This window comes from Salarias fasciatus, chromosome 17 (genome assembly GCF_902148845.1).
Source record: "Salarias fasciatus chromosome 17, fSalaFa1.1, whole genome shotgun sequence".
Lineage (NCBI taxonomy): Eukaryota > Metazoa > Chordata > Actinopteri > Blenniiformes > Blenniidae > Salarias > Salarias fasciatus.
Window position 1 is genome coordinate 2,225,674 of NC_043761.1, and position 24,976 is coordinate 2,250,649.

At 44.1% G+C, this 24,976-nt stretch overlaps 2 protein-coding genes across 2 annotated transcripts; one reads left to right on the forward strand and one right to left on the reverse strand.

Annotated features, from left to right (window-relative positions):
• The first annotated feature begins 3,926 nt into the window (after window positions 1-3,926).
• LOC115404622 (F-box only protein 15-like) lies at window positions 3,927-9,474 on the forward strand. The gene is made up of 10 exons (XM_030114028.1): window positions 3,927-4,117; window positions 4,214-4,279; window positions 5,099-5,203; window positions 5,299-5,490; window positions 6,819-7,019; window positions 7,104-7,227; window positions 7,361-7,443; window positions 7,577-7,722; window positions 8,959-9,083; window positions 9,211-9,474. The coding sequence occupies exons 1-10, from the start codon at window positions 3,927-3,929 to the stop codon at window positions 9,472-9,474; spliced, it is 1,497 nt and encodes a 498-aa protein (XP_029969888.1).
• A 924-nt stretch (window positions 9,475-10,398) lies between these two features.
• LOC115404271 (uncharacterized) lies at window positions 10,399-24,261 on the reverse strand. The gene is made up of 4 exons (XM_030113541.1): window positions 24,152-24,261; window positions 20,941-20,998; window positions 20,365-20,638; window positions 10,399-16,277 (listed from the first exon to the last, which is right to left on the reverse strand). Exons 3-4 carry the CDS (start codon window positions 20,621-20,623, stop codon window positions 11,371-11,373), a joined length of 5,166 nt encoding a protein of 1,721 aa, XP_029969401.1. The 5' UTR covers window positions 20,624-20,638; window positions 20,941-20,998; window positions 24,152-24,261; the 3' UTR covers window positions 10,399-11,370.
• Window positions 24,262-24,976: the final 715 nt, after the last annotated feature.

Here is a 24,976-nt window from a genome sequence, read left to right on the forward strand (position 1 = left end):
AAATGATGACCGAGGGCCTGCGGGAGGGGGGCTCAGGGGAGCCATCTTCTCCGTGCCACGTCAACATGGGAAACAGAGCGTTTTCACGGGTAGGGGAGGGGCTGCCTCTCTGAGCAGCACAGCAACGAGCAAAGCTCAAACAGGCAGGCATGAAGGAAAAAGAAAAAACGCTTTGGGGGTGTTTTTGGTGACTACATAATAGACCTGCACAATATATCGTTTGAACATTGCCATCGCAATGTGCGCATGTGCAATAGTCACATTGCAGGATGTGCGATATTTTTATTATTATTATTATTACTTTTAACTTTTGTTTTGCTTCATAAAAGCAGCAAGCTGCTCCATGCTCCACACAGCCACTCTCTCCCTCCCTCCTGCTCAGCACTCACCGCCTCCCTCCCTCCTCCACAGCAGAGAGAGAGGGGGGGTTCGGGCTACACTCTGAACACAGGCGACATGCAGGAGGAAGCGACAGAGGATTTAGTCCCCAAGAGAAGGCCAACATGTGAAATTTGGATATATTTCGGCTATAAAAAAAGACGATACGGAGCAAAACAACGTCCTCTGCCGACAGTGCCTCGTCGTGGTTGCCTCAACACGAGGTAATATGTCAAACCTGTTGGACTATTTGAAACGCCATCACAAGCTCCTGTATTTCCAGTGCAAAACCAAAGACCCCAGGTGAAACTTCATCTTCTCAAAAAACAATTCCAGAAGCCTTTGCCGGCATAACACCGTATGATAGGAACTCCAAACAGCATCGACAAATCACGGATGCAATAACTTTTTACCTAGCAAAAGACATGGTGCCATTGAACACCGTGGATCGTTAAAGAGGGATTTTAAAAAATGATCCGCATGCTCGACAAGCGGTATGAAGCGCCACGTATTTCTCTCAAGTGGCCATCTCCCCAAATAGAGCTATTCAGGTCATCTGATGAAAATTCTTCTATTTTTAATATCGCAATATATATTGCAATATATCGCAAGCCCCCAAAAAATCGCAATGTCAGTTTTTTCCAATATCGTGCAGCCCTAGCATATAATAAGCGGCCCACATGTTAACCCTGACCAGGGGCGGACTGGGGGGTAAAAGTGGCCCAGGAGACATGGACAGACTGGCCCACTTCATGCGTAGTGTGGCAACCAACCAGCCAGCAACACAAGTTTCATGTTCCTGAGTTCCTCGCTGAAAAAAGAACCAATTTGGACCACAATCGTATAATAATAATTAACCTTAAGCTTTAAGTAGCTTACTGTAAAATAACTGTAGGTATATTATGATTTTATAGCATGTTGGTACAATAGAATTTAGCTTACCTATTTGCCAGTCTGTTAGTGACACCACATGTCTATACCATGAGTAAACCACTAGAGGGCAACTTAATTACAACAATAAGTTCATTTCACAAAGTTTGTTTTATTTAAAAATAGATGAACAATATAGATGTAAATATTATTTCTATATATATACATTATAGATAAATAAACTACACAGCAAGCAACTATACAAACAGCTATATACTATCATGTGATAACTTATCCTTTATATAAAATAAAAACTGTGCAGCTATTATACAAACAACTATACACAATAATACAATATAAAAACTTATAGTTATTTATACCTTAACCTTTGTTAGTCAGTTGTGTTAAAATGTTTACAACCATCCACAATGTGGATCACAGTCCTCTCCGGGTCCCCTCTGGAACACATGCAGGCCTATATGGGTGAGAGACAAAACATTACATTAGCTATAATAACACATCATGCCGTCCTGAAACCTGGGTTAAAACTAATAGGTCACATTGTAAATGTTAGTTCAAGAGTCTGTAACAATAAGTCATTCACTAATTTAAAGATTGGTAAGTAGCTAAGTCACACGCAATGTGAATAGAAATATTCCCGGATTTCGGTGCCGATGGTGACCTTCATACAGTCGGCTATTGGATAGTGGTGATGATGTAGTTGATGGTTGTTTGATAGGAAAGTGACAAGGGAACCTCTACCTCCTCTTGATCCAGAGTCAGACTGATGGATTTGTTTGTTTTTTTCTATATTGAGAGTGAGGTGTTCCTTGAGACAGACATCATATTTTCCAAGTAAAAGAATGATCTCTAAAAAACAGCCATGATCAATAGTCTCATCATCTAAGGTGTGTGCTGCTTCTGCCTGCTTTCCTCTGTGACTCAAACCCCTTTTGCCGATGAGCTTGATCACATCTATGATGCGCTCCAAAACTTGTCACCTCTTGCATACTTGCTGTCTGTCATACTCATCGACTCTCAGGTGTATGTGGGTGAAGGTGGTCATGCCAGTGATAAAGGAGCTGCTATCTCAACATTACCATAAGCCATGCAAAGAAAGCAGAAGAGTGTTTTGGTTTGTTCATTATATGTCAGTCATTTCTGGTTTGTTCCATCAAACAAAATGGCCTCTGCACTACAGGGCTGTCTGCCTTCTGCTTGTGGTGAAAATGGAGGAAGACGTCTAAGTCTCTGGCTTTGGCCTTGTGAAATAATCAACTGATGGGGGGAACCTGACTTCTTGTCCTTGGCCTTCTGTGTCAGCAGCATGGACATCAGACTACAAAAATGATTGGCAATGTGAATTGTTAGAGCAGTTTTAGTGGTTTACTATCAACAGCATTTGATATTAGTGCATGTGGGTTATGGTTGGGCAAACAAGCTTTATTGTCATCAGCCTTACCATAACAAGTCTGGGATTCACTTCTCTGTCCACATCTGGGTTATATTTAATCTAGATAAGAGATTAATATTATTAATTATGCTAGTTTACCAATCATCATCATCATCACGCATCATCATCAGTAGGTATTTTACATAAAAAAGAAAAAAATAATAAATTCTGGGATGTATCACTGAATTATTCTGATAGCGAACTTGTACAGACAAGTAAACAATTCATTAATTTATGGTCATTTAGTATTACAGTCAATTAATTGATAAGAACAGGTTAATTTCAACCAGATGACAACGTGGCTACAAAGGTGAAAGACCCCATCCCATCATAATTAGCAACAGCACAGCCAGGTTCACATCTACAGGAAATTTCGCTGTGCTGAATTATCTCACTTTAACCAAATACATTTTCATCAAAGCATCAACAAGTACCAAACATAACTTACTTGCCGGTCATGGAGGGATTTTCTCTTTTTGTCCCTGAGCTTCTCAGCGCCACCTTTTCCTTTTGTTTTGTTTTGTTTTGTTTTTCTCCATATTTTGTGCATTCTTGCATCCATCCAAAGTTGCCGTCAGATGTCCGTCTCGGCTGTGTGTGATTGACAGTTGACAGCAGCTGCAGAGTGAGGGAGTGGGTGGGACGTAACCACCGCAGGGATGAAATGTGATTGGCTATCAGCAGCAATCACAGGTAAACCAGCCTATGGCATCAGGAGCTGTCCAGCTGACAGTCCAGCCTCCTTGTGGAGCGGACCATAGCGCTGTTGGCGGTGTCGCGTCAGACATTTTTTTTTTCTCGTGGTCCGACCGGCCCACTGAGGCAGCGGCCCACCGGGAAACCTCCCGGTGCTCCCGATGGCCAGTCCGCCCTTGACCTGAGGTCCCACGTCTTGTGCCCGAGTACAACGAACCCGTGTGGCCTTGGGGGGTAAAAGTAATTCCCAGGGTGGCGTCGGTCGATTAATTTGAAGTGTCTCTCCCGCTCCCGTTCCCGCCACACTGTAATAAACTCACACGATGAAAGCTCTTCTGTTTTCCTTTTTATTCTTCGCTTTATACTATTAAAATTAACTTCAGATATTTTGTTTCTTTCCGTATGCCTTCTGTATGACGTCATACGCAGTTGAGCTCCGCAAAGCGCTGATTGGTCGGGGTGAATCGTGGGCGGGTCTTCCCCGGCGGCCCTCGGTCTGCGGGTTCACTTCGCGTCGTTCCGGACCGTGATGGCTTCGGGTCGCGGGGTGTGTCTGCGGAGCTTCCTGCGGGGCCTGGAGCGGCTCTCCGCTCCGGCAGGTGAGGGACTGGGACCGGGTCTCACCGCTGGAGGACAGCTGGTCGGCTCCGGGGGGGAGGAGCGGAGGACGCGGAGATGCGCAGCCGCAGGAAGGGGCTCTGTTAGCGGGACAGAGCTCAGGTGAGAGGACGGCGACTCCGGAGCTCCACGGCGCCTCGTTTAAACCGTTTAATCACGACACTGCTTTCTTTCTTTCTTTCTTTCTTTTTAATGCAGCAGTCTGGAAGAGACAATGCAGGAACCAGCCTTTCTGGAAACAAACTCTCTAAGCTTATTGGAAAGGTGAGCTTAGCAAATTTTGTGAAAAGATTATTTTTTTCCAGCCATCATGTTGCAAATTAAGTTTCACACTCTAATTTAGTCGTTATTGTGTCCATTTTTTCATTTTAATTACAGACTATCAAAGATGGAATACATGGCTCTTTTATTCTTAAGTGGTGCCAAGCAGTCATATGTACATAAAGGAAATAATCCAGGAATGAAGTGACATCCAAATATGTGACTTCATTTTGAATATGACATCTGGTGTTCTGCAGGGACGTAATCTAAGACCCTTGATACTGTTTCTCAACTCACCATCAACAGTTTAGAAAATAAAACAAACTTTTTTGGTCATGAAGCTCTAAAGAAAACAAGTTCTCTGTTGTGTTTCACATGGACTGAAACATCACACTTGACATAAAGCACGGGCTCAGACTCATGTGCCAAGGAGTTATTTTTGATAGGATACATGGAGTAGTAGTTTGCTTGCAAAGAAAGACCTTTATTTTATGGTTTTGATGAATCAACTTTATCAAAACAGAATTAGTCAATTGACAACTTAAAGGTTAATGGTTAAGAAATTAATATTTAGTGGTTCAACAGAGATACGTAACATAAAATGGTCACAATGGTTCAAGTGAAATGTGAATTTCTTTGTTTGTGTGGTGATCCACAGGGCTCTGATCTAGGACCCGTATAGTAGTGTTTTTCAGACGACTGTTGGCAGGTTTTGAAAGTGCTATTTAGCTTGGTCTTTAAATTGGCAAAACAGCCAAAATACATTTAATTGATAGCAGGGAGGACTGACTGGTGAACTATGAACTTTGTGTCTTCATCCAGCCTGCCGTCAGAGATCCTGGTGAAAATCTTGTCGTTTCTGGACGTCTCCTCGCTGCTCCGCGTCGCCGAAGTCAACAAGCTCTTCCACCAGCTCGCCAACGACGAGTAAATCCACACTTTGCCGTCCTGTACTGGCAAAATAAAACTTTTATTGCGGAGCCATTGTTCATCCTTTCCTTTGGAACTTTCCCACCCTGCAGTGGGATTTGGTTTCGGGTTTACACGTCGGCGTTCAGCTGTAGGATGTGGCCGCTGGCGCAGTGGTCGGCGAGTTGCTGGAAGAAGAGGTTCTTCAGGACGGTGGCCAATCATCACTTCCATTGGTGGAGGAAGGAGCTGAAGGCGGTGAACGCCTACACCGGCCTGCCTCAGCAGACGGAACACGTCCTCAGGTACCAGAAATCAGAAACGGGTTTATTGCCAAGTACAGTAGCCTATACGAGGAATTTGTTTTGGTGGAGGTGCAAACACAGACAAATGAAGGCACAGATTAAAAAGGCACAAGTATAAAATATAAATAGGAGGAATTAAAACACAAACAAAGAACACAATAGCAACAATAATATATATTGTGACGATTTACAGAATTAACACAATTTACAAAATTACAGAGGTCAAAGGTATTTACAGTGATGTTTATGAGGGTGAAGATTGAAGTGCGTAGTCGGTTACTGTAGGGTGGCGTCGGTGGTGGTGGTGTTTTGGGGGGGTGGTTTGTAAATGGGGGACTGAGGCCTTGTTCCTGAGAGCAGTGGCAGAGGGGTATAAACTGTTCTTGTGTCTTGAGGTTCTGGTCCTTGTGGACCGGAACCGCCTTCTAGAAGGGAGAGTTTGGAAGAGTTGGTGACCAGGGTGGGAGGGGTCGGCCACCATCTTGCCTGCAGGCCTCAGGGTCCTGGAGGTGATGATCTTTTCTGCGGAGCGGACGACTCTCTGCAGTCTGTCCTGGTCTCTGGCCGTGGCTGCAGTGAAGCAGGCGCTGATGGAGGAGGTGAGGATGGACTCCATGATGCAGGAGTAGAACTGCTCCATCATCGTCACTGGCAGGCTGAACATCTTCAGCTGTCGCAGGAAGTTCATCCTCTGCTGGGCTTTTTGATGAGGGAGCTGATGCTCAGGTGCTGCCGCCACCTCGCATCACTCACTATATTTGAATGCACTATTCTTCCATGCGCCCGCTAGGAGGCGCAAGATAATGTCTGATAACTGCCCACCTGTCAGAAGAACATTTGGGAGTGCAAATACTCCTGTACACTGCGCTAGGCGGCCACCTAGTTCGCCTCTGCCCAGAGCCGGCCCTGCCGGTGAGGATGGTGTCATCTGCAAACTGCAGGAGTTTGACAGACTGGTGACTGGAGGTGCAGCTGTTAGTGTTCAGAGAGGAGAGTAGGGGAGGGAGAACACAGCCCTGAGGGGATCCAGTGCTGATGGTCCGGGAGTCAGAGGTGAGTTTACCCAGCTTCACCTGCTGCCTCCTGTCCGTCAGGAAGTCCGTCTTCCACCTGCAGGTGGAGACTGGCACGTTCAGCTGGTGGAGCTGGTCCTGCAGGAGAGCAGGGATGATGGCGCTGAAGTCCACAATCAGGATCCCAGCCAGCCTGTGTCCCACGCTGGTTTCTGTACCTGAACACATCCTGTGCGCGCTCACCCGGAGGGAGCGCCTGCTGCCGCTGAAGGCTTCACTTCCTGGTTAGCTTGTTGACGCTCCTCCTCCCTGCAGGAGCATGACGGTGAGCTGGGAGCTGAGGCTGCGTGACCGGAACGGACGGGAGCGCCGGCACCGGCAGAGCCGAGCCGTGTTCACCAAGACCGCGCTGATCCTCCGCTGGAGCGGCGCCGGCCTCCCCAGATACCCCACCATCAGCAGCCTGCAGCTGCACGCCGTCCACACGGGGGCGCAATACACACTGGGGCACACCATGTGAGACGCAGCGCTTTCCTCCACTGGGTCGGTGTGGTGGAATGTAAATAACTGAGACAAGTCTTCTCCCTCCTCCTCCTGCAGACCCGGCTGGTCCTCCCTCTTGCTGGACCTGGATGTGGGTTCTGCTCCGTCTCAGATCCTGGGTAAAGACCGCCTGGTGGTTCTGAGGAGTTTACCACATGGCGTCGTCGTGGGAACCTGGAGGGTAAAAACCTGAACCTGAACTCACAGGTTCAGACCGCTGTCACATTTCTGTGTGTGTGTGTGTGTGTGTGTGTGTGTGTGTGTGTGTGTGTGTGTGTGTGTGTGTGTGTGTGTGTGTGTGTGTGTGTGTGTAGGGTGACAACAAAGTGGCCTTCATCATGGTCAGCCTGCACTTCCACAGACTGGTGGAGAAGAGTTTCATGGGCTCTCCTTCCTGGTCAGTTCACTCGCCCCGGAGAGATCGGATCATATTCACTTGATTTATAAAAGCCGTACAGATGATTCACGCCACATTCAGAGTCCCTCAGATCATCCCCTCAGAGGAGGAATAATCTCGCCCCCTCCTGCAGCCCGTACTCCGAACCCGTGACCCCTCGTCTCACCGACCGCTTGGACCCCGAGGTCGGCCTGCGAGGCTACGCGCTGCACTTCGTCCTGCACGACGCCAACACAGACATCATGCTGAGATACTTCCGCCATCTCTCCAGTTGCCCATGTAATTGGATTCATGTTTTTGAAGTTTTATATTTCCATTTCTAGTTAAAAACAAAAAAAAAAGATTAGCTTTCTCGATTTGTACTTGTTTTTTTTCTAATAAAGTCCTAGATTTTCTGGATTTTCAGATTTAGATTTCCTAGATTTTCTGGACTTGTACATTGCTAGATTCTCTAGATCCACATATTTGAATGCCCTGGTATTTTCTGGATCTCTAGGTTTTAGACTTTTAAATGTTCCACTTCTGCAGAACCGTAGAATTCCAGACACTTTCCAGATTTACTTGACATGAAATGAATCATTTTGCTACTTGTGTTGGTGTCATTATTGATGGTTAAAGGAATACTCCGAAGATTTTGGACCCATGCCCTATCCCGATCATTTACAAAGTGAGATAAGCTCATAAATAACTTTTTTGTGTCTGTGCGTCCAGCGGCTGGATCCTAGCTGTTAGCATCGTAGTTAGCTTAGCTCAACTGCGGGAGGTGAAGAGGAAACAGAGCCGGACTGACGAAAGTGTACAAAATCCTCCTTCCAGTGGTCCAGGGGACGGCGTGTTAGCATGTGAAGTAAATCCAAATGGTTATAAAACATTTTAAAAGACGTGTTTTCCTTTCAATCTTTGACACACAGATCTGTGCATGCGCAGTGCTCGGCGGAAGGATATACCGGAGCACAGCAGTAGCAGCCCTAGACTCAGCCACCGTGCGCCGGTATATCCTTCCGCGGAGCGCTATGCTTGTGCAGATCTGTGTGAATCAAAACGTTATTTTAACGGATTGAAAAGAAAACACGTCTTTTAAAATGTTTTATAACCATTCGGATTTACTTCACATGCTAATACGCCGTCCCCTGGACCACTGGAAGGGGGATTTTGTCCACTTTCATCAGTCCGGCTCTGTCTCTTCACCTCCAGCAGTTGAGCTAAGCTAACAAAGATGCTAACAGCTGGGATCCAGCCACTGGACGCACAGACACAAAAAAGGTATTTATGAGCTTATCTCACTTTGTAAATGATAGGGACAGGGCGTGGGTCCAAAATCTTCAGAGTATTCCTTTAACTGGTTCTAGCTGGTTACATGAAGCTCTCTTTACTGATTATGTGACTTGGCATTGGTTGCACTGGATTTTTTTTACTGGGGTGTCAGATTAAAAGTGTAGGAACACTTTTGCACACTGCGGAGCAGACTTGCTGCACTGCATTGTGGGTAAGAGGTGTTTCCCGGCCTGTGCTCAGCTCGGATCCTGGACGGTCTGGTGGAGTTGAGCGCCGTCAGCAGCACCGCCACCCCCCTCCACACCTCGCTGTCCGGAGGCGTGAGGATGCTGTGGAGGAGCTGCTGTTTGGACGGCTCCGTGGAGGTACAGCTGTTCCTTTGTTTGACACATCTAAAGTTTAAATATTGTTCATATTTTTACCATTTGAGGGACGTGGTGGAGTTAGCTGCGCTCTCACAGCTTTCCGCTAACTGAGGTTTGCGTTTGACAGAACTGCTGCTTCATGACGCTGACGCTGCTGGACGGCTTTCAGGAGCCCTTCTGGTGCGAGAGCGCCCCCGTCTGCATCCAGCAGGTCCTGGACGAGCAGTCGGACTACGTGGGCGACCACTTCCTGATGGATCACCGCAGTGCCCACGGGCAGCTGAGGATGAAGCTGGTGTGGCTGAAGGACCAGAGGCAGTTCTTCCTCATCGGCCTCGACGTCTACATCTCCGTCCTGAAAGTGAACAAGCACTTTGGAACCACATACTGAGGTCTGGAGCGCGTCAGACCGGAACGGACCTCTCCGTTTTGCTTTCATGCGTTTGTTAATCTGTTACTCGTGGACTGAAAACAGGATTAGTGGTCCCAGGTTGCATCCCTGTGGAACACCAGATGTTAAAGTTCAAGCAAAAATGTCCGACGAGTCAAATGTTTTGAAAATCTTTCATTCAACGCCTTTTGTTTATTTAAACCTTTTAACTAAAACCTCCCTTTAATCATTTTTACGGGACATTTCTAGTTATTGCGCCTTTAAGTATGTTAAGAAAAGCTACGTGCAGCTGTTGGATGCATGTCAAATTCCCAACTTATGGGCTAGAAGTGGATTTGATCTGAAAAATGTAAATACAGTTCAGCAAAAAAAATTGAATAAAATAAAGGTTTTCCCCACTCAGTCAGTTCAACTGTTTTCCCATGGAAGTAATGACAAATGTGTGCGTGGTTAGAAGTAAGACTACACAAATTAAACGTATTTAAGAAAATAGAAATTTGTCTGTAGCATGAGAATCCTTATTTCATCACAAAGAAAACTCGACAGAATAAAGAAGTTTGTGTTTTCACTTGCAGTTTGATTTTGTGTCAGGCTCTGCTGCGTCTACTTCGTGTGCTGTGGTCTGCAAAGCTGCAGGTTCATGGCCTCCCTCGCAACACAAACGCTTCGTCCAGGACTGAAATCGATGTTCTGAGGCCTCCTTGAATCCGGCTGAAGTTTCTGATACACATTCCTGGTTAATGGGATGCAGACAGTACTGAGAGGAAATGAAATTAAGTCCAGGCTGATGGACTTTACATGACTTTAATTCTGTCTTAAATCTTCTGACTGGCTGTTCTATTTCTTAGATAAATAACATAATCGAAGCCCAAACCAGCATAAAACTTGGTGTTTCTTTATTTTCTATGATGCAGAGACAGAAAAGACTTTCAATTTGTTTTTATTTCAAATCCAGCTACATGTTGCTTTCAGCAAAGGCTCAATCAATCTGTCAAACTTTTTTCTTTACAATGGTAGAAAAACATGTTTGCAAAAAAAAACTTTCATGACACACTTTTCAGTTTGTTGTACTGTGTAAAACCAGACCAACTTGAGATAGTTCAGTCCCAAATCCAAAACAAATGGCTTCTTTTCCTGTACTCTGAACATTAGATGTAAAAAAGAAAACAAAAAAAAAACAACTAGCACCACCGTGTTCATCCAGTAAGAAACAGGCAGTTCAGGTTCACATTAGTAACATAGCATGAAAAATTTTCAATCATATTAAGACTTTTTGGTAGATAAAACACTTAATCAATTACCGCGCATTGTAACTTTCACTTATTTCAACCAATAGTAAACAGATGAGATTTCCAAATACAATGAAATCATAGTTGTTTTTTTTTAATTAAACACTGGCATGAGTTGCGTACCTTGAATATACAAAGGTAATGACATTGAAAACTAAATACTAATGCCAAGGTTTTTGCCCATAAAATGACATCAAAATACATCTTGTCAGTCATTAAGGGAGTTTGTGGCATTTATTATTGGAAGGCGACAAAACGTAATAGATTCAGTGGTGTTCTGGAGGTCAGTGAAACAAGCTAATAACCAAAACCTCACTGTGGGCCCCTGACCCAGGAAGGACTTCTGAGATCTCTACGACCCAGCAGTAGTTTCTCTTATCGAGGCAACTCCTGGACTTTCTGTGATGCAGGCAAACTTCTTGCTGAGGTAAATCACCACGGGAACCTATGCTGAATAGCTGAATTAAGTTCCATTATGAGGAATTTCAGGTCTGACTGGAAGAAGTTATCTTTTACAGAACAGCCAAAACAATCTCCTTTTCAAGCTCAAGGATTCCTGATGGTGTGAAAAGTTGCATTTGGGTTTGCTTTTTTCTTTGAAGCTTCTTTAAGTCGTCTGACAAAAATCTCCTGGCTCCTTTGTAACTGATGCATTCACGTCTGTTAGGATCAGTGGAGCCGAGTTTTCGCCATCATCATTCGTACACGGACTGAAGTACGGGAGGAGCTTCTCGGTGAAGTTGCAGTCGCTGAAGGTGTAGAGATGATCAGCAGTGTCGGCGTCGTAAAAGGAGACCTGATTGTTGTCATAATCCACAAACACCCCGACCTTCTGGAGATGGGAGCTGACATTCAGAGACACAGAAGGGTCATCGATGGCCTCGTATTCGTCGCCATTCCTCAACCATATTGTCCAGAAGCCGTTGTCTGGGCAGAGCGTGACGTCTCCTTTTCTGTCAATAGAGTCTTTGGCCACTCCTACAGTCCAGGCAGTCTTTCCTTTCACCTGAACTTCGTAGTAAAATTGCCCTGATGAGATACTCTGTTTTCCTAAGACATTAACACATCTTCGGAACCTCTTTGGATTGTATGGGAGTTTCTGCCTCACGTCTCCATGATAGACCTGTTTCCCATCGTCTGACAAGATGAGGTGGGGGTGTGATGTATCAGGATCAAGAGTCACCTCCCCTGCGAACTTCCGAATCTTGTTCAGCTTGGCCTTCATCCTCTCTTGGTCCTCTTTCTCTTTGCGGAGATCTGGGATCTTGGTGGTAGTTTTGGAAGTTATAGGAGAGATGATCAAAGGAGTTGAATTTTTGCCTCCCTCATTAGTGAATGGATTGAAGAAGGGGAAGAGTTTCCCAGAAAACACACATTCTGTGAAGGTGTAGAGGTGATCTGCAGAGTCTGCGTCATAAAAGGAAACCATGCCCCCCTCATAATCCACAAACACCCCCACTTTCTGAAGCTGTGACTTCACAGAGAGGTGAACTGAAGGGTAATCAATCGCCTCATATTCATCTTCATTCCTTAGCCATATGGTCCAGAAACCGTCCTCTGGGCTGAGTGTGATATTTCCCTTTCTTTCACTTGACTCTTTGGCCACTCCCACAGTCCAGTCCGTCTTGTCCTGAACCTGAACCTCAAAGTAAAACTTCCCTGAAGAGAAACCCTGCTTTCCTAAGACATTGAAACACACATCAAACCTGTTGGGGTTGTCTGAGAGTTTTTGTCTCACATCTGCATGATGTACTTGTTTTCCATCCCTTGACAGGACAAGATAAGGATTTGCTGTATCGGGATCCAGAATCACCTCTACTGCAAACTGCTGGATGATCTTCAGCTGGGCCTTTTCTCTTTCATCGTCCTTTGCTGCAGCTTGATTGACTGGAGAAATGATCAGTGGGGCAGAATTTATACCGTGGTCATTGGCACTGGGGCTGAAGAATGGGTAGAGTTTCTCTGTAAAAGAGCACTCGGTGTAAGAATAGATGAGATCTCCAGAATCTGCATCGTAGAAGGAGATGACACCTCCTTCATAATCCACAAAGATTCCTATCTTTTGCGGTTGCTGATGAAGAGAGAGTTGGACTGGATGGTCGTCATTTGCTGTGTATTCGTCTTTCTTTCTTAACCATATTGTCCAGAAGCCATCTTCAGGGCTCAGTGTGATTTTCCCCTTCCGACTGACAGACTCGCTGGCCACTCCTAAACTCCAGGCAGTCTTCCCCTTCACTTGAACCTCGTAGTAATGTTTCCCTGAGGAGAAACTCTGCTTCCCCAGGACATCGACACACCTGTCAAATCTCTTGGGGTTTTCTGGGAGCTGCTTCCTCACATCACTGTCGTGTACTTCCTTCCCATCATCGGATAAGATGAGGTAAGGATTTGCAGTGTCAGGATCCAGAGTCACCTCGACTGCGAACTGCTGGACACTCCTCAGTCTGGTCCTACTGTCTAACGGACAACAGACAGGAGTAATGATCAGTGGTGCAGCATTTTTACCTTTGTTGTTATCACTGGGACTGAAGAATGGGTAGAGTTGCTCTGAAAACACACACTCGGTGTAGGAGTAGAGGAGATCTCCAGAATCTGCATTGTAAAAGGAGACAACTCCTCCTTCATAATCCACAAAGATTCCAACCTTGTGAAGCTCCTGTCTGATGGAGATACTGACTGCACGGTCATCATTGGCTGTGTACACATTTTTTCTCAACCATATGGTCCAGAAGCCATCTTCAGGACTCAGTGTGATTTTTCCCTTCCTATCGACGGACTCGCTGGCCACTCCTAAACTCCAGGCAGTCTTCCCCTTCACCTGAACCTCATAGTAATGTCTTCCTGAGGAGAAGCTCTTCTTGCCTAAAACACCACCTGACTGGTCGAACCTTGTCGAAATCTTTGGGAGATTCTTTTTCACATCGGTGTCATGTACTTGTTTCCCATCACCAGACAGGGCGAGAAAAGGATTTGCAGTGTCGGGATCCAGAGTCACATCAACTGCAAACTGTTTGATGAACTTCAGGTTCACTTTCTTTCCCTCCTCGTCCTTTTTCTGGTTCGCTCGACAAATTATGAGGGGTGCGGCATTTACGCCACCATCAATGGTGCTTGGACTGAAGAAGGGGTGGAGCTTCTCTATGAATTGGCATTCAGTGAAGGAGTACAGTAAATCTGCAGAATCAACGTCATAAAAGGAAATTCTACCTTTTTCATAATCCAAAAACACTCCCACTTTCTGAAGATGTGACGTTACAGAGAGAGAACGTGAAGGGTCATCAATAGCCTTGTAATCGGTTTTATTTTTGAGCCTAATTACCCAGATACCATCCTCCGGACTCAGTGTAATGGTTCCCTTCCTTTTGATGGACTCGCTGGCCAGCCCTACAGTCCAGGCCGTCTTATCCTGAACTTGAACCTCAAAGTAATGTCTTCCTGAGGAGAAACTCTGCTTTCCTAAGACATCCACGCACGTGTCAAACCTCTTGGGGTTGTCTGGGAGTTTTTTGTAGACATCAGTGCAGAAGACCTGCTTCCCATCATCAGACAGGATGAGAGCAGGATGTGCTGTGTCGGGATCCAGAGTCACCTCCACCTCATAGTCCTGTGCCTTCTTCAGATTCCGTTTCTTTTCGTCATACTCTTCTTTTAGAGTTCCAGAGTCGGGTGTCAGGATGTGATCGAGTGTCGCAATGATCAAAGGAGCGGAGTTTTGACCACCATCACAAGTACAAGGACTGAAATATGGGAAGATCTTCTCCGTGAAGGTGCAGTCGGTAAAGGAATGAAGATGATCTGCCGATTCCACGTCGTAAAAAGAAACCAGGCCAGCCTCGTAATCCACAAATACTCCCACCGTCTGTAGCTGTGACTTAACCGTGAGGTGGACTGAAGGATTTGTGTTTGCCTTGTAGTCGTGTCCATTTCTCAGCCATATTGTCCAGAAGCCATCATCAGGACAGAGCGTGATGTCTCCCTTTCGCTCAATTGACTCTTTGGCCACTCCCACAGTCCAAGCAGTTTTGCCTTTCACTTCAACTTCAAAATAAAACTTCCCAGAGGAGAAGCTCTGCTTCCCTAAGACATTGACACATCTTCTGAACCTCTTTGGGTTGTACGGGAGTTTCTGCCTCACGTCTCCATCATACACTTGCTTCCCATCAGTAGACAGAACGAGTGCAGGATGTGCCGTATCAGGATCAAGAGTCACCTCCACTGCAAACTGCCGCATTTTTGTCAGCGCCACCTTTTTCTTGAGAATGTGGTCAAGTGAAGTGATGACTAGAGGAGCCGAGTTCTTCCCGCCTTCACTGGTACAGGGGCTGAAGTATGGAAAGAGCTTCTCTGAGAAGGAACAGCTCGTGAAGGCGTAGAGAAGATCTCCAGTGTCTGCATTGTAAAAGGAGACCTGACCGCCATCGTAATCCACAAACACTCCCACTTTCTCAATGTGAGACTTCACAGAAAGAGGGACTGAAGGTTCATCAATGGCCTCGTATTCATTTTTATTCCGTAACCAAATTGTCCAGTAGCCGTTGCTGGGATTCAAAGTGACACTTCCCTGTCTGTCGATGCTCTCCTTGGCCACGCCCACAGTCCAGGCAGTCTTCTGTTTCACCTGGACCTCAAAGTAAAACCTCCCAGAGGAGAAACTCTGCCTTCCTAAAACATTCACGCAACTTGTGAATCTCTTGGAGGTCTTTGGGAGTTTTTTGTACACTTCAGTGCAGAACACTTGTTTCCCATCATCGGACAGGGTGAGTGCAGGATGTGCCGTGTCTGGATCCAGAGTTACCATCACCGCAAACTGCTGAACGCTCTTCAGCTCCACCAGTTTTTTTTCACGTTCTTCTTTTGGACTCTCAGAAACACATTTTCTCACTTTCTGCGATGGGTTCAATGGTGTAATGATGAGCGGTGCAGAATTTTTCCCGTCGTCATTTTTGAAGGGGGTGAAGAACGGGTAGAGTATCTCTTGGAAGTCACAGTCGGTGAAGGAGTAGAGATGAGCTGCAGAATCCACATCGTAGAAGGAAACCAGACCTTCCTCATAATCCACAAACACTCCTACCTTCTGGGGCTGGTTCACAGAGAGCGTGACTCGACTGGCATCGTTTGCTTCATACTTATCTCCGTTCCTCAGCATTATGGTCCAGTAGCCTGTCTTAGGTTTAACTCTGATGTCTCCTTTCCTTGTGATGGATCCCTTTGCCACTCCAATAGCCCAGGCTGTCTTTCCTGTAACTTCAACTTCAAAATAAAACCTCCCGAAGGAGAATCCCTCCTTCCCCAAGACGTTGACACAGGTGTCAAACCTCTCGGGATTATCTGGGAGCGTCTTCTTCTTGTCACTGTGATGTACTTGTTTCCTGTCCTCAGACATGACGAGGTGGGGATGAACAGTGTCCTCGTCCAGAGTCACCTCCACTGCGAACTTCTGGACGCTCTTCAGGTCCACCTTGGGCTCTTTTCGGTTGTGTTCTTCTTTCTGACCGCCAGAGTCTTTTTTAACATCTAGAACAGAGTGAAGCACACATGATTAGTCCTTGGAAACAATGAAGGCTTTAAACAGGATAGTTTAGCACTTTTAATTGTTAAATTGTGCCAACTTGTTCAGTATAAAGTGGCCAGAATATGAATTTAAATAATCATATCACTATCCATTATTCACCTAAATATGATCATAAATCTGTCAGTCTCCCTTCACTTTGGAGCGTAAACCAATGTTTTTCAATCTTTTTTGAGCCAGGGTACATTTTTGTTTTCATTGAACGAATCAGAAGGCACACCACCAACCAAAATTGTTAAAACAATAAACTCTGTAGTCTGCCTCAATATAAAGTCATTCTTATCAAAGTGTCTTGAAAATCAATTAAATAAACACAATATTAAAAGACATTTATCATCTTTCATATTTCTACTCACTCCGTGAGAGTCTCAGTAATCGTTGTGGTTTTTCCTGTAAAAATGACCTTTTTCTTCATGTGTTCACACAGGCAAACAAAATAAAATGTAAAAAAACTGTTAATTCCACATTCAGTCTGAAATATTTTTCACTCTTCAGCTCCTCTGCCGCTGTTCTAACAGCCATAGACCACTAGGTGGTGCCTAGTAGTTTAGCCCTGGATCGAATTCTTGATTTTGAGCCTCTCGGGCTTCTGTAGCCACTGTTTGAATTTTCAGCGTGAAACGTTTTGGATCCATCGTTGTGTTTTTATGATTGAAGAAAATATAGACCTGTTATTACTCATAATTAGTGTTTGTGCTTTTGTATTTTTTAAATATTGCTCAGTTTATTGTGTTCCAGTAAGTTCTGTGACTTCTGCGCTAACTGTTAGCATGTCAGTAGGTTAGCATGTCAATAGGTTTTCCCATAGACTTATTGAAGAGCAGACCCCGCATCGGCTGCTACCACGAATGGGCGCTGTCGAGAAATGCAGCCGCCATCTTGGTCCGGTCGTCCGCCGCTGTTTCACCGGAGCAGTGAAGTCTCAGCGCATTAAATGAATCATCGTTCGCTCAACACTGCATTATTATTATTATTATTATTATTATTATTATTATTATTATTATTTTTAATCTGCAAGTGTCATTCAAAAAGAGGTATGATAGAGGCCAAAATTTTTGGCATTTTCAAATACTTTATAATGAATAAGATATTTCAGAAGATGCCAGCAGGGCTGTAGATGCCATAGTATAATAATTAATCACGTATGTATGTCTAGGTTTAGAGCTAGGTTCCTGCTATGTCTCAATAATTATTAATAACAGGCAGTTTGAATAGGCTAATTTAATATTTTTTCATTTATATTTTGTTTAGTTTAATTTTATGTATCTATTTATCTATTTATATACACATGTCATAATATAATGTCATATGGAAGCAGACTATTTTACCGTGAAGACAAGACAGAAAGACACAGATAGGTAGATAGATGGAGAGAGAGGGGGGGGGGAGAGAGAATCACAATGATAAGTAATTTCTGCCCTGTAATCAATAGAATATTTCCCTTCAACAACGCTAACAGCCTTATGGTGATGCACCTGCTCTTTGGAGGAGATCTGGAAACTTAAGCACTTAGAACACACTTAAAGCAGGTTTTCCGTGTCGTCTTTTTGCTTGTTTTTCCCTTTTGTTTTGTTTTGTTGTTGTTTTTGCTTTTTCTACTCATTTTTTGTCTTTTTGTTTTTTTTTTTTTTGGGCGGGGGGGGTGATCATCAGTTTGGACAGATTCTCTCTATCATGATCATTGTGAACGCTGGAATCAGTTATTTCTCTTCACCAATGGGGGACAATCGAGATATTACTGCGTCTGTCCCTGCTGCGTCTATGTTCAACTACTAAAGCAACTTAAAGAACAATTTAATATTGTAACGTCTGACCTGATCCAAACACAATGACAGACACATGAGATACATGGGAATTGATTTAGTTTGTCTGTTTTGTTTATTCTGTGTTTATATTTGGTAGGATTTCTTTTTTTTTTCTTTTCTTTTCTCTTTATTTTTCTTTTTCTATTTTTGTGCTGGATTTTGTCATCTTCTTATGTACGACTTTTGCTTTGAGTTTGTGCAGAAGCGGCATTTGTACAAGCCTTTTGGCTTTTTTTTTGTTCCCATGCACATAATCATATTGTTTTGACTATATGTGCAAAAAAAAAAAAAAAGATGGATGGAATAATGCCATCTCTAAGGCGGATAACCTGTCTTGTCCTGTGGAAATCCTGCTCTCTGAAGTCTCACTATACAGCACAGACGAGTCTCTTGCTGTGAATTTCTCCCTCCTAGAGCGATCTCCCACTTCTTCCTCACATTTCTGTCATTAGGAAATCCTCAAAATGAAGCAGGAGATCACCATAAAGTAATCTTAAAAAACAGCGCACTTTCTTACTTTTTCTTTCTATTTTATTCCTTAAAGTTTGTTAGAACCTCTCAGTTCTCATTTTTCAAGTTATTGCAAATCTGTTCCTAAAAGTTTCTGTAATTGTGAATAAGCGAGCTGTTTGCAAATGAGTCTGCAGTCAGGTGTGATGCTGAAAAAACATTTAATACTTTCTGTAAAAAGTTATTCCTTGAGCCCTGCTCGCTACCGTCCCACACACAGGTGTCACACACAGCGCTCCGGCTGAATCACCATATGAATGACTGGAGCTTATGGGAAGTTCGGCCGGACCAAGATGGCGGCCGTATTTCTCGCTGTGCAGCGCCCCAAGCGGGGTCTACTCTTTATTATTTCAATGGGTTTTCCCTGAGCAGTTAGCACTAAGCTGGCAGGGTCTTTTTTTCATACTGTGGATTGTTTACTGTGTTTTAAGGCATCGTGTCTGTGCTGAAAGCATCATTCATCCTGTACAGGATAAATCTGCCTGTCGCGAGACAGCACACACACTCGACATCATTTGGAGATAAAAAAAAAAATCTTTTTAAAATTCCTTTTCAAAAATGTTTTAGATCAATCTTGGTGAAATTCGAAAAATTCCCACGGCAAGGCCTGCCGATCTCTCACGGCACACTAGTGGAAAAATCCTGAAGTGAATCCATTCCACTTGTTCATATAGCGACCGTCCACATCACTGAGAGTCCAGTCCAGTTTCCCCTGTGACCTAACATGCAGGTATCTGCAGCTTGTGAGAAGCTTTGAAGCTCACACAACGAATAGAACAGCTTTAGGACAAGAACGTGGACAGACGGATGAAAAACAGACGTCAGAAAGAGTTTCAAGAAAGTAAGTAATCACGGCTGGTAGCAACAGCTAGTGAGCCCCAACTCCCAGCTACCAGCAGAAAGTCCCATGTAATTAACAAAATGCTCCTTGTTTGACCAATAAAAACCCGGCTGACCAGGGTTCTCAAATTTCGGGGATCTAGAGATCCCCTACAGAGGACAACATTTTTCAAAGCGTCCCTCAAAATCCCCTGTCAGTTAAACACAGTCTCACATTTATAACCGTAAATGTCAAGATTCACCTATTCTATGAATGTCCTAATCCAGATTTTTAAGATCAGTGTAGCAGAAATGAATTAAACCAAATTAAATTTGAGTAACGCCGATATAATTTTTAAAATTGTAAGCACAGAGTAAATGTCATTGAAGATATTTTCACTTCACAGCATTTAGAATTTTTTATTACTCAGCTATAGCCTTCAGAAAACGGCACAGTCCCAATGAACTGAATTTGTTGAAAATGTGTTGCCCTTAACCTTTATTTTAGCTTCCTTCATTTTTAGAAGTTTTTCTATATTGAGCTAATTAAAAAAAAAAGTTTTCTTTGTCCAGTTTTTGTGCCGTTTTAACAGGTTAGTTATTTTGTGATGTTACATTATTTAATATTTTAAATGGCTACACGTTTTTGCCCGTTTATTTTCAGTAGTTTTATTGGTTGAGCTATCATTCGCTGTTTTAGCGTTTAGCTCTGCACAGATTTAGCTCATCTCCAAATATGTGGGTGGAGTTCTTTGTGCAGTGCAGCAGTGATCTCTGTGAAAGAGTGTAGCATCGACCGTATGGTGAAGCTGGGCTTGCTGTTGAATCCTGCCTGAGGCGACAGACCAGGCGGTCTTGCAGAGGCTGGCTGGAGCAGATGCAGTGTGTGGCGGGTCACCTGTGAGTCCCGATCCGGAGTTTTCCAGTTTGGCCACCAGGTCGTTCCTTTGGATCTTGGCGAGGATCTTCATGGTGACCCTCAGAGCTTCGGGCTCACTGTATTTCTCGGCTATGATCTCGGTGATGCCCTCGATTTCGGCATCCTGCAGCCGCGACTCGGGGATGCCGTTCAGCTTCAGGAGGAATTTGAACTGACTGACTTCTTTGTGTCTGAGCTCCTGGAGAACAGTCCAGATATCCTCCCGGAGACTCGACATCCTGGCTCCTTCAACCTGCAGAAGAGGTAAAGCATTTCAGTATCAGGAAGCTAAACATCAGCTTCTTCACTTGAATGTTGAAATTCTCCTCACAACTTGAATGTAATTCTTATTAACTCATTGTTTCAAGACAGTTCCAGGGTGGAACTCTTTTAGGAAATGTTAGCATAAAGTTCTTACCTTGGAGGATTCCACATATACACAGAAGAAAATAAGAACATGATTTTGACTAAACGAACAATTTCTTTAGACTCCAGTTTATATTTTTACTGAAATGTAATCTGGATTGTGTTCTGTTGTTGAACAGACTTCAGTACCTTCTCCGGAGGTCAGCATCGGTCAGTCCTCAGATCTGTGGAAGAAATCTGACGATTCCTGCAAAGGGAAAAGTTGAAGAGGGTCAGCAGTCTGTCAGTCCTGCTGGTGTTCTGTTTACACTCAACCAAACTTCAAGGCCCCGTTTCCCTGACTGTTTCAGATGAAGATTCATTGCTGCTGCAGTTTTCCCTTAGAAAAAAGTTTGTGTTTAAACAATACACCTGCGTGGCCACTCGTGGTGTCTGCAGCATGGCTGCATGTGTGACTGACTGCAGGTTGCGTCACCGTTGGCTGCTGGGGCTTCTTGTTGGAGCTCGCTGTGGCCCCGGCTGCAGGCTCTGTGCTTGGCTGTGCAGCCACCCATGACTCCTTCACTTGGCTCGGCTGTGAGTATTGGCTCTTTGGCCATGAACAATACTGTACTTTGGAGTATTGATTTAAACTCGCCTGGTCAGCCCCGATCCTGGTTCCTCTGTATAGGCTGGGTTCACCAACGATTGTAGTGAATTTGGATTATAATTTGTTTTCCCCTTATTTATGGTTTTGGTTGTTATAATAAAATTATTTATATTTTCCTTTGGATATTACGTCTGTGGCACTCTTTGTACATGCGAGAACGGATCTGTGTGACCGAGATTGGTTTTCTTAGATAATATTCCCCTTAACTATTTCCTGGGACAAAATTCCCCAGGTGTCGTTGTCTGCAGCACTAAATTAAAATTGCGCCGCCCTGCCACACATGGAATCATGCTGCTGTGAAGGCTGCCATTTTTGTTGTTGTTCATCTACTCCTGCATGTGCAGAAGAGCTTTTTATATAGCGGTCCTGATGTGACTGCACATTCGCAGCGTTTCAGAAGAGTTGTTTTCTCTCCTGTTTCCAAGATGGACTGTTATCTTGTTAAAACGGTCCTCAGGAAACCTCTTCCTGAGGACGTCGGGATCCGGCTGCAGTGTTCTGAAGGAGCTGCAGCTGTCTGACACATTTAATTTTAATTTTAATTAATTAATTAATTAATTTTACTAATACATACACTGTTATAATACTCCAGCCACTTGAAAATGAACGTTATGAACAAGTTTCTCTGAATCTTGTTCGGTCGGAAATCATGAAATATTCAGTTGCTAGTCTGTTTTTGTTGGTGCCTTAATGTGGTTGTTGAATTTCAGGTTTGAATTCCAGATCTGTCTTGTGCTACATGGGGTTAAGAACTCTGACTTTTAACCCTTTAATCTTTGGGCCAAAAACAGACCTCTTTTTATTTTTGGGTTTATTTGACTGATGCACTTAGTGCACTTAACAGGTATATATATGTATATATATAATATATACTGTATATATTACACTGTTATGTTCCATGATCTGAGCCATGTTAAATTAAAGAGGCTCAAGAAAGGAGCCTTGAGGAACCCCACAAGTGATTTTCATATGCTCACGTTCATGATTGCCTCTAGACACAGACAGTCCCCATCTTACAAGCAAGAGTTAAACTGATTTAATGCAGGGTCTCAGATTCCAAATCCATTTTTCGAGTGTGTCAAGCAGCAGGCTGTGGTCATCGAAAGCAGGACTAAGATTCAGTGAAACTAAAACTGAAACTGTGTGATGTGTCACTGCGTATGGAAATCATGCTTTGATTAAGCACAGTGTGACCGCAGTCCAGACCAAAATAAACACTGACGGAAATGTTTTGCACCATAAAAGCATTCAGTTTGTAGTAAAAAGTGCCTCTTAAACAGTGTCAGACTTGTAAAGTCTAAGAAGTCTGGGAAGTGAAAATGTGCCAGATTAGATAATATTTTACACAAAGCCTGAGCCAGTGGCTGACTGTCGCCCTTATCTGTGCATTGTGTAAGAGCTGTCGGTATCTGTAACACCAGCTGATAAAAAGACAGCATGACACCACCCAAAGACGTTTCTGAAGCAGGTGGGAGAGCCCCACCGAAATGTGTCAACGTGTGTTTAAAGACTCAGCTGTTTGTTAAAAAATTACAGCAGAACATGCAGTTGCTAATGCTAAAGCTTATCTCTGTGAAACGTATACAGACATAACAACTTATGAAAATGCTAATGCTAACAGTTTTATCAAGTTAATAGAACAGAGAACATGCCTTTTACTTTCATGTTTTACTTATCGGGAGGATCAATAGGTGAACCGTTCAGCTCAAGAAATGCACCATTTGGCAAGAGTGATGCTAATGCTAACGTCAGCTCAGCAGCACAGAGAGAGAAACCACTGCTAATACTGTTACCTTATTTTGTTCCATTGAACAGGACAGATTTTCTGAAGCTCATAGCTGGATCAGCAAATAAAACATATAATGTGTCTCCTTCTAAAGTGGAAGCTAATGCTCACTGGTCGAGTGCAAAGGACAAAGGTTTTCAGAGCGCAATAGCAGCAAAGATAAAGCTAACTGTTAGCATAGCAAGGAAGACGGTGAAACTGCAGCTTCGCGTGTTTCAAAGTAAACAGGACGCAGACGTGGCAGTGTGGAAGCTTTTACCAACATGTTACATGATAAAGCAGCAAATAAAGTTTCATTTGATGAAACGGACCAGCGGTTCTGTTCATGCTTACAGCTAACACTAACCAGGTCCAGTCCCACCAGGACCTGAGTTACTCTAAACCAGTACTTACTTTGTGACCCCTTAAGAACTGGTAGCTGTTTAAATTTCATCACTTCCTGCTCTACTTCCATATTTAGTCACATTTCCTGGCCGTTTATGGACGTGTGTGTCTCGGAATGTAGGTCACTACCAAGCACAGGTTCTTCAGGTCTGTCAATTTCTGCAAATGTTTTACTCGGCATGCAGTTATCTTGGCTTGAAGCACACACACACACACACACACACACACACACACACACACACACACACGCGCGCGCTCACGCGCGCATACACACACACACACACACACACACACACCCACGCGCGCACACGCGCAAACAATTTCATGCTGCTGTGAGGAGTACAAGCGCTCGCCTGCACCAGGTTTCATAACATCTGGCCCAGGACAGCTTTTACATGCAGAAACAAGATGGAACTCAGCCCACTCGTACCCTGATCTCCCCCACACATCCCCCCACTTCCACCGCGACCCCCACCGCTGCGCCGTAACAGCCCGTAACCCCTCTGTGACCTCCCGAACCATGGAAAACTGAAGCCTCAAGATGCAGAAGTTCTTAGATGTGTGTCAGTGAGTGAACTCACCGGCTTCGTCCCGTATTTTTCTCTGCATATTCAGATTGTTGCTTCCGTGTCAGGCGAAAACAGCCGCTCGGTGGGCGAGCGACACCTGCCTGTCTTACTTTCTGTTTCCCCTCTCTTCCTGTTCCAGGAACTCGATAAGACCGCCCTTCATCTGCGTTCACTGCTCTGTACAGGCCAAGAGGTCTTATGCAACCTTTCTCCACTACTACTAGTAGTAAACCGTACCTGTAATGGTAATAATGTGTGAGTAAAAGCACCAGTAACTGTTTGAAAGCAAAAGTGAGTCTGAAAGGGAGTATTTGGTTGAAAGTAGTGTGATGCCCACCAGTGTGTGCCCACTTGTGTTAATATATTTTTGTGTTTATTTGAGTTTTTCTCATTGATGTGTTTATTATTTTGTGAAAAAGACCTATAAAAGGTATGATCTGTGAAACTGACATGTAGTCGCAGCACTCCAACCAGTAGGAGGCACTGTGAGTCTGTGGTATCTGTCACCTCACCCTCCGGTTCACTCTCATAGCTGCATGATCCGGAGAAGGAGAAGCCACGGCTCCCGTGTGATCACTTCGTCTTTATCATTTCAGGTATGAAACATGATCAAAAACTAGTGAAAGTGTCCATAAGACTTGTAAATATTTTGAGTTTGGTTTGGGCGAGATGCAATTGACTCAGATGATCAGTAGAGTGCTTAATCTTGTGTTTTTGGGACCACATGTCAGCCAGAAGTGACAAAGATGGCGGTGTGGCACGCAGATAGAGTTAAAAGACACTTTTATATTTCTTTATATGGGCAGCACGACTCATTTCTGTTGGGTAAAGAGTGTT